The sequence below is a fragment of the Echinops telfairi genome, unplaced genomic scaffold (assembly GCF_000313985.2).
Source record: "Echinops telfairi isolate 266 unplaced genomic scaffold, ASM31398v2 ScPeMD7_7469;HRSCAF=8507_1, whole genome shotgun sequence".
Lineage (NCBI taxonomy): Eukaryota > Metazoa > Chordata > Mammalia > Afrosoricida > Tenrecidae > Echinops > Echinops telfairi.
Genome location: NW_022111373.1, coordinates 18,700,367 through 18,709,747, shown reverse-complemented (window position 1 = coordinate 18,709,747; position 9,381 = coordinate 18,700,367). Strand labels below are relative to the sequence as shown.

Sequence of the window (9,381 nt, the reverse complement as noted above, 5' to 3'; positions counted from 1 at the left end):
TATGTACAGGTTCCACATGAGAACATTACATTTTCTGGAATTCCATCTTTCCCAGTTTTATCTGTAACTTGTTATAATCCACATAGTTGAATTCCTTTGCATATTCAATAAAACACAAGTGAACCTCTCTGCTTTCAGGCAAGATCCATCTGATATCAGCAATGATATCTTTCATTCCATGTCCTCTTTTGAATCTTGCTTGAATTTCTAGTCCCTGCTCATCAGTGTACTCCCACACTAATCTTTAAAGTATCTTCAGCAATTTTTTTTAGTTGCATGTGATATTAAGGATATTATCCAATAATTTTACATTTGGTTGGATGGCCTTTTTTGGGAATGGGTACAAATATAGATCTCTTTCAGTTCATTGGCCAGGTAACTGTCTCCCCAATTTTTTGGCATTGACTAGTGAGTTCTCCCAGTGCTGCCTCAGTTTCTTGAAACATTCAGCTGGTATTCTGTCCAGTCCCAGAGCCTTGGGGTTGTTCTGTTTTGTTTTTTAGCAATGTTTGGACTTCTTCCTTCAATACCATTGGTTCTTGATCATATGCAATCTCCTGAAATGGTTGAAAATTGAATAATTCTTTTTGATACAGTGACTCTATATATTCCTTTTAGCTTCTTTTATGTTTCCTACATCATTCAATATTTTGCCCATTGATTCCTTCAATATCGCAAATCAAGGCTTGCATTTTTCTTTAGTTCTTTCAGCTTAACAAATGCTGAATGCATTCTTCCCTTTGATTTCCTAGTTTCAAGTCTTTGCACATTTCATTCTCTGATCTTTGAAAATTTCTGTTTGGCTTTTACTTCATTATTTCTCCCATTGGCTTTGGCTACTCCATGTTCTGTACGCTATACTCAAACTCTAGTTTTAGAATCTTTTTGGCCCTTTCTTTTCTATCTTTCTTAAGGTCTTTTGCTTTGTTCTTGTATGTTCTTGATGTCATTCCACAATTCAGCTGTTCTCTTGCCATTAGTGTTCACTGTGTTAAATCTGATCTTGAAATGGTCTTTAAATTCTGGTGTATACTCCAGATCATATTTTGGCTCTTGTGGATTTGTTTTAATTTTCTTCAACTTCAGCCTGAATTTGCATATGAGAAATTAATGGTTCCCTGGGTGACTCCTGATGTTATTTGGGCTGATGGTATTGAACTTCTCTAATATCTCTTTCACATATAGTTTATTTGATACCTGTGTATTCAGAAACATAATGGTCATATATGATGTTAAAAAAAAGTAGCTCCAATGAAGAAATACGTACTCTGCAAAATGCCATTGTGCGTTCTTCAGCTTTGTTTCTATCACAGAGGTCATATTTTCCAATTACCTAACCTTCCTCTCCTAGGAGCCCTGATGACATAGTGGGTTGCATGTTGAGCTGTTAACCTCAAGGTCAGCAGTTCAAAACAACTAGCTACTTCATAGAAGAAAGATGAGGCTTTCTACCCCTGTAAAGATTAAAAGTATCAGAAATTCATAAGGGCAGGTCTATTCTATCGTATAGGGTTGCTATGTGTCTAGATTGATTTGATGAAAGTGAGTTATCTTTTCTCTTTTTTTCCAACTTAAGCATCTCAATCACTAGTAATTATCAATGCATCTTGATTGAATGTTTGATCAATTTCAGAGGGAAGAAGTTGGTAAAATTGGTCAATTTCTTCATCATTGGCTTTAGTGGTGGGTGCATTAATTTAAATAATAACTATATTAATTGGTCCCCTGTGAAGGTACATTGATATTATCCCATCACTGATACCCTTGTACTTCAAGATAGATCTTGAAACATTCTTTTTTGATGATGAATGTGATATCAATCCTCTTCAGTTTTCATTCTGGTTATAGTAAACCATAAGATTTTCTAATGAAAACAAAACAAATATTAAAAAAAGAAAAAAAGATTTTCTAATGGCCATTGCTAGTCTATCTCTGCTCACTAATCCCTGAGAGATGCTTTCCTTTTCATTTTTTACAACTTCCAGTTTTCCTAGTCCTGTTTTCCATATTGCACCTTCTTTTTATTAACGATGTTTGTTTATTCACATTTTAAGTTGTGCACATCCACAAATGAAGGTCCCAAAAGCTTTACTGCATCTAAACCATTGAGGTTGACTCTGCTTTGAGGACCAGCTCATTCCCACTAGTGTGTTGAGTGCCTTCTAACATGAGGGGCTCATCTTCTTGCATTACATATGATACTGTTCAGCTTTAATTCATAAGATTTTCAGTGGCCAATCTCTCAGTAGTCGGCTGTCCCTTTATTCCTGCTAGTCTGTCTTCTTCTGGAAACCTGCTAATATTTGAAATACCCATACCATACCTCCCAACACCACAGGAACACAAGACACTACAATATAACAACCTTATCAAGGTAAAATTTCCCTCCCCTTGTTTCCACCCTATGAGACTTGTTCCCTGTCCCATGGAAAATGAGTTATTTTTAGATGCCACATGGGATCCTTCCAAAATTACGTGCTTAATAAATCCTGAGAGTCATGCCCATAGAAAGCACTTTATAATGTGAGGAACCAAGTAAATGGTTGTGAAGAAATAATGTTTATGGCTATTTAATATTTTGTTCTGGTGTTAGCCTCTTTAACATTTGATATTTAGGCTTCACAAGTCCTGTGATGACACTCATTGTTTTTAAACCACTTCAAGGAAAATTGTATTTTAGCTCACCTAGTGCTAAGGATGCTGTGTTAGTCCCGGTATACTGGAGAAACAAATTCATAAAGACGCATATGTGTATAAGAAGGAGTTTTATATACTAGGGCAATTCAATATTGAGAAAATATCCCAGCCCAGTACAGATCAATTCCATTAGTCAGATATTAGCCCATATGTCCAACTCACAAAACACATGCAATGACACATATGTCCGATACCAAAGAAGACTTTAGACTCACAAAACACATGCAATGACACAGAATGCAGGAAGATCACAGGTTAATGGGTGGGAAGTCTTGTGGATCCACCGATGGTAGAAGCCTCTCAGCGCTGGCATGGGTCTCCACATGGCTCCTCCAGGTCCAGGGCTTTCACTGCCATCAGCATAGTTCCTTGTGTCTTGTCAGTAGAGAGGCTCTAAGGGAGTGAGCTTGCATCCTGCCTCCAGTGAGCTATTTATCTCCTGAGCGCCTCCAAATGAGGTCATCAAACTGCGACCTGACTGACAGGCTAAATTCCACCCCTTCACTTTTAATCCTCTCAAATTGACAACAGATTATATAACTACCACAGATGTGAAAATTAGGCAATGAATAAGGAAAAACACAGAATCACGTGAATTGTATTTTCTAGTGCTAAGGAAATCGTCAACTGGTTGGGTTGGTTTGCTTGTATTTGACCCTGACTCTCATTTAAGGCCGCCATCTTCTGAAGGGGATAGTTTAGGGGGAGCTGGAACAGTGCTATCTCTTTCTTAGGAAAGCCCGGACATGCAGTGGGCAAGTGTGTGGATTTCACCTGAGAGGCATTTGAATGGAACTTTTTTTTTATATGAACTCTATTGTAAATATTTCCCCCCAATTCTAAATGAAATACAAGTTTGATGTAGAAAGTTAAGAACATGTAGAAAAAAATAAAAACAAAAAACTAAATCCTTATAATCCCTTTAACTAAATAAACATTGATAACAATATAGTATATTCATTATTATATGAGTCAATTAGGTATGTTTGTCGCACTTATTCAAAAGTTAGTGCCATTCTAGGAATACTATTATTGCAATTTGGTTTCTTCACTTAATATGCCATGAACATTCCCTTCCCAGGTTTTTCTAAAACCATCATCTTTTTCTAAAACCATCATCTTTTTTCTAAAACCATCATCTTGTAAATCATCTTGAATAAAAGATGCATAAATTCCTTCAATGAATAGCTTTCTATAGCAGGTAAAACATTTTGCAAAGCCAGAATTTTTAACACAAACAAAAGTCTATTTTCTCATGTGAGGCACATGAGTCTTAATGCTAATGTTCAATCAGATGTCTAATAGGGAAGTATGAAAAATGGTTTTTAAAATCCAAGACTCATCAATTTAACAAAGCATTTCATGTCTGTATTCATTATTAAAGACCCATATAAAATAACAATGCAAATCATGAAAACTTCAAATGAATACTTATTTATGTAAACATCTAAATGAAACTCTTCTTTAAAAATGCATGCCATAAGATGTCTTTTAACCATTTTAGTATTACCTAGAAGCATACCAGTTGGAATCAATTCAATGGCAGTGGGCTTGTTTGTTTTGTTTTGTTAGAAGTAAATGTATCTCTGTGTGTGCCTGTACTTCAAGAACATAAGCTCTTGGTACCTTCGATTGTAAAAGGATGTTGTTAAAAAGAGAGTGACAAACCGGATGCTCCTGTTAGGCTTTACAGTTGGGTCTACTGATAGTCTTGTACGGAAGAGTAAATAAAACTGTTAAATAATGCTGTTTCTATTCCTCTTTAATATTTATCACAACTGGGACTAAAACTGATCTTTAATCATGATAGTGCATGTGCACACACACACACACAGTACGAATAATATGTGTTCCTATTGTAGTATTGAGGACAGAGGAGAACCCTGGTAGTGTAGTGGTTATTAGTTGGGCTGGTCACCACAAGGTCAGCAGCTCAGAACTACTACCTGCTGTGCAGAGACAGATGCTGGTCTTCTGCTCCAGTAAGCCCTTATAGCCGTGGAAACCCACAGGGGCAGTTTTGCTCTATCTTATAGGGTCGCTATGAGTTGGAAGCAACTCAATGACAGGGCGTTATAAGACAGAGTTGGATTTCTAGGCTGTAATTTTTATGGCTGCAGACAGGCAAATCTTTACTTTTGGAGCAACTGGTGGGTTCAAACCACTGACCTTTCGTTTAGATGCCAAGTGCTTAACCATTGTTCCTTTATACAAAATCTAGAATGCCCTCTTTTGAGTAGTGATGATTCATTGCATGCTATGAAAACTATTAATCATGTTTTTAATTATTTTCACATAAATCCTGTCTTGTTGACTTCTTAATAGAGCTTGTAATATCTTTTTCAAGACACTGTCTTTTTATTATGAATTAATTGTGTTACATACACCCTGGGTTTTGTATTCATATCTCACTTTCATGGAGTGATTGGTGGGTTCGGACTGCTGACTTAATGGCTGTGCCACTAGGGGTTCCTCAGTGGAACCAAAACAACAGCTAGATTTATACAATGACAATAAACTGATACATGTTTTGCTTCTGATCTCTTTGACTCTCCTCTGCAAACCTGGAAGGGGGAGCTTACTTACCCTGGGGAGTTTGAGAGAATGAAGATGCTTGTCCTCTGTCAGTACTTCCCATTCAGACCCTGGAATAATGAAAACCCGGAGATGTAGCTGAGTAGGTGTCCAAATTCACCATGTTTCTCACTAGTCAATGGAAAAGCATTAATTTCGCATAGCTCACTTTACCTTATATGATTGAGATTACCTAATTAAAGTATAGCCAGGGACCCAGGTGGCTACATGACTTTCACAAAGAGAGCACACATCTGCTAATTTACTCAGAAAGTATGTTTGTTTTGTTTCTGTAAGTGATATAGGGGTAGGCATATTCTACTATGATTTTAGAGTGTGTATGCAGAAACCTTGATTTTCAGTTCCAGTAAACAACTGAATTTGAAATGACTGTTCAAAATTATGTTCAAATAAATCTTTACTATGCTTGTCATCTGACCTTACTTTACAGAATAGAGAACAAAGCCTGTTGAATCATATTTCCTGGTGATATGCGTTTTTTAAAGGCTAAAATTTTAGTCATTTGAATGCCCATCCTGGGATAAGACTAAAATTGTTGTTCTTCCAAAACAAGGGTGAAATAAACGTAGTTCCTATAGAAATTCCATACATTACTTTTGCTTAGTGTCATGGGATTTTCTGGTCAACTAAGTAAATATTATCTGATAGAAACATGAGCAAAGGTAAAAATCATTACAAATGGTCAATAGGCAAATGGAAATATGGTTACTTTAGAAATGTCTAAAGAAATGTAAGTAGATAGATCGAAATGTCATTTTCTACCTATCAGTATTTTTTTTCTGGCAAAGAAAATTTATTACGTGTTCACCATCAAACTTATGATCTTGGCTTTTCCTTCTTGCCTTTGTATCAGGCCAAGAGGGACACATTGGCTACTTTGCCAACCTTAAAGCGGACTCCAGGAATGTCACCAGGAGCATGACATTTGCAACCAAATCCGGCCACCAGAATTTCATGGTTTTCCTCAATAAAATTCAAGCAGCCATCATTGGGCACGAAGGCTGTGATTTTCTTGCCGTTCTTGATCAGCTGGACACGGACACACTTGCCAATGGCGGAATTTGGTTGTTTGGCTTCCACTCCCACTTTTTCCAACACAATTCCTTTTGCATGGGAAGCACCTCCCAAGGGGTTGGCTTTCAGAGCTGTGCCCAAATGGGCCTTTTTGTACTGTTTATCGTGCCATTTCTGGTCCCGTCGGTGGCTGCGGAGCATCCTAGCAGTACGAAGACCTCGACACTTGCCCATGTTGGCGGTGCCGCGACTCCCAGCAAAGGAGAAAGTTTTTTTTTAATCCCATAAAATGCCCTGTTAATGAGCCTTCCTGTAGTACTGATGCCACATTTCTCTTCACGTAAGCCCGCTTATCTGGTGCTCTGCTCAGCATACAGATGGAACCGGTGTGGTAAGAGGCTATACCCTTGACCTTTATGCGTACCTTTCCTGATTTTTCAATCAGCAATAATCGCACCTCAGCTAGAATATTGCCACTGCGCAAAGCTGCCTTTCCTGATTTTGAACCTTTCAGTGTTCCCTTGTTCCATTTGCACAACTGCCTCTTGATTCATGTACAAGTTCCACAGCAACGCAAGGAAGTGTTCTGGAATTTCCATTCGTTTCAAGATTACGTATAGTGAGTGTTTTATGATCCACACAGTTGAATTTCTTGGCATAATCAATAAAACATAAGGCAAGGATGGCAAGATTTCATTTTACATTTGGTGGACAAGTTGTCAGGAGATACCAGTCCTTCCCTGGAGAAGGACATGTGTGATAAAGTGGAGAAGCAGCAAAAAAAAAGGAAGAAGAGAGGGGAAAAGAAGAAGAAAAGGAAGAGGAAGAGGAAGAAAAGAAGAAGAAGAAGAAGAAGAAAGAAGAAAGAAGAAGAAGGGAGGAAGACCCTGCAGGACATGGATGGACACCGTGGCTACAACAATGGGCTCAAGCCTAGGAACAATTGAGATGATGGGGCAAGGCCAAGCAGTGCTCCATTCTGCTGTGTACAAGGTGAGTATGAGTTGGAACGTATTTGATGGCACCTACCAATAACAACAATATCAAATGCCCATGTTAGTGAGTTGATAAGTGCACTGTATGGCTATCTCAAATAAAATAAATACAAATCCACACCTGCACATAAAGCATTCTTAGCCACTCACAAGTTTGAAAGCACTACCCTTCAAACTGCCAAATAGGCAGTTACCAGCCACAAGTTTGGGAGTCCCATGACCCTGTCCATTTTGACTTGCTCGCTGCAAACCCAGGATTTCCCTCTCTCTTGCCACGATGTCGGTCACAAGCTTGAGAATCTCTTGAGTTTTCTCACTTGACCTGCTGACTCCTACTACTCTTTTTGTCTCAATAATTTATTGGAACTCATAATCATAAGTGCTATCCTTAGCGTTGCAGCTTTATTATAGCCAAAAAGGCATAGAGTGACACACAGTATGAGGGCTGGGAAGATTCCCAACTCAAAGCTTCCCAGTCTCAAAGGAGTTACGACACTCACATGAATCAATGGCTTTCACCAACCAGGAAGCCCAGAGCTTTTATTGACTTTGTTACATTGCCCCAACTGAGAGGATAAGCCCGTCTTTCTCCCCTGTGGTCAGCTGATATCAGACTATTAGCACAAACACTCAGGTGTGGAATAGAGATTGAGAAAACAAAAGCATTTTGTTCAGTATACTTTTTTTTTAAATTAATTGATCATTTTATTGGGAGCTCTTACAAATATCATAACATTCCTTAGTTCAGTTACATCAAGAAGTAATGTACATTTGCTACTATAATCAGTTTCAAAACATTTTCTTTCTTCTTGAACTCCTTGATATAAGCTCCCTTTTTTTCCCTCCCTCCCCCACCCTACCACCCAGTAACCCTTATTATTTTTCCCCTATAATAGTTGGGGTGTTATTGAGGGGTGGGTTTTTTTTTTACATATCTTATAGAATCCAATATATCCATTGACATACAATTCTGTTTTTCTATCCCATCAACTGGGCTTACACAGTCATCAATGTTATCTGCTCGCTATTCCCCCCTCCCCTCCCCCCTCTCTTCCCATGCCCTCAGGGGCCCATTACTTTTGTTACTGTTTCTGAAGGGTTATCTATGTTGGCTTTCATGTACCAAAGAATCTTAAATATACAAATGTACATAGGCAAATCTAACATGATTAATGAGTAAAACAGAGAAAACCATAATAGTAAGGGGAGGAAATATTAAAGAACTAGGGGATAGGTATGTGATTCATCAGTGCTATACTGCACCCTGGATTTACCATCCCTTCCTTGTGCCCCTTCTGAGAGGGACTGTTCAATTATCTTACAAGTGGGGTTGGGGGTCTCCTCTACTACAACGGTCCTTCACATTGATTTGGTTGCTTGTTTTTGAACTTCTGATACCTCTTCCTGTCGACACTCATGATTACAAAGGCCGGTGTGCTTCTTCCATGTGGAGTTTGTTGCTTCCCTGCTAGATGGCCATTTGTTTAACCACAAACCTTTAAGACCCCAGTTGCTATATCTTTTAATAGCCAGGTGCCATTAGCTTTCTGCACCACATTTGTGTATGCACCCATTAACAAAAGCATTTTAAATACTTAGGAAGTTCCAAAAGTTTAGATTATAGCTCAGGCTCTAAAGGCAAATGCCAAATTACTTGAGGAAAAGTAATATTTTGCTCCACAGTGAGAAAATACACATGTTTTGTAATGCTTATAGATGTATAGGTTGGTGAAAATTTCTTAGCAGACAAGTTAGCAAAGTTTGGCAACCTCTTAAAAAGTGCAAAGCTAAAAAAAAAAGTACAAAGCTTTAACATAATTAAATTTGTTGCTGTTAAGTGTAGTCAAATAGATTTGACTCATAGTGACCTGGTGTGACCTGGTAGCATTGCCCCATCGACTGTAATTTTTAAGGATGCAGGTCACTCTTTCTCCAACAGAGCTGCCGGATGTTTTCAAGCCACCAATCTGTCAGTTAGTAGCTGAGTGCCTTTGTGACATCAGGCCTCTTTGACAATCACATGACTAATAATTTATCCCAAGAACATAATAAAATTGGTTCTCAAGAATATTTTTACAGA

The 9,381-nt window shown here is 38.2% G+C and overlaps 1 protein-coding gene across 1 annotated transcript; it reads right to left on the bottom strand.

Moving 5' to 3' along the window:
- Positions 1–6,100: 6,100 nt before the first annotated feature.
- Positions 6,101–6,550, bottom strand: LOC101643651 (40S ribosomal protein S23-like). The gene has a single exon (XM_045285382.1). The coding sequence runs from the start codon at positions 6,538–6,540 to the stop codon at positions 6,142–6,144; it is 399 nt and encodes a 132-aa protein (XP_045141317.1). The 5' UTR covers positions 6,541–6,550; the 3' UTR covers positions 6,101–6,141.
- Between the last annotated feature and the right edge of the window lie 2,831 nt (positions 6,551–9,381).

Coding starts and splice junctions, on each gene's coding strand:
- LOC101643651 (XM_045285382.1), bottom strand. CDS start 6,540: ATGGGCAAGTGTCGAGGTCTTCGTACTGCTAGGATGCTCCGCAGCCAC.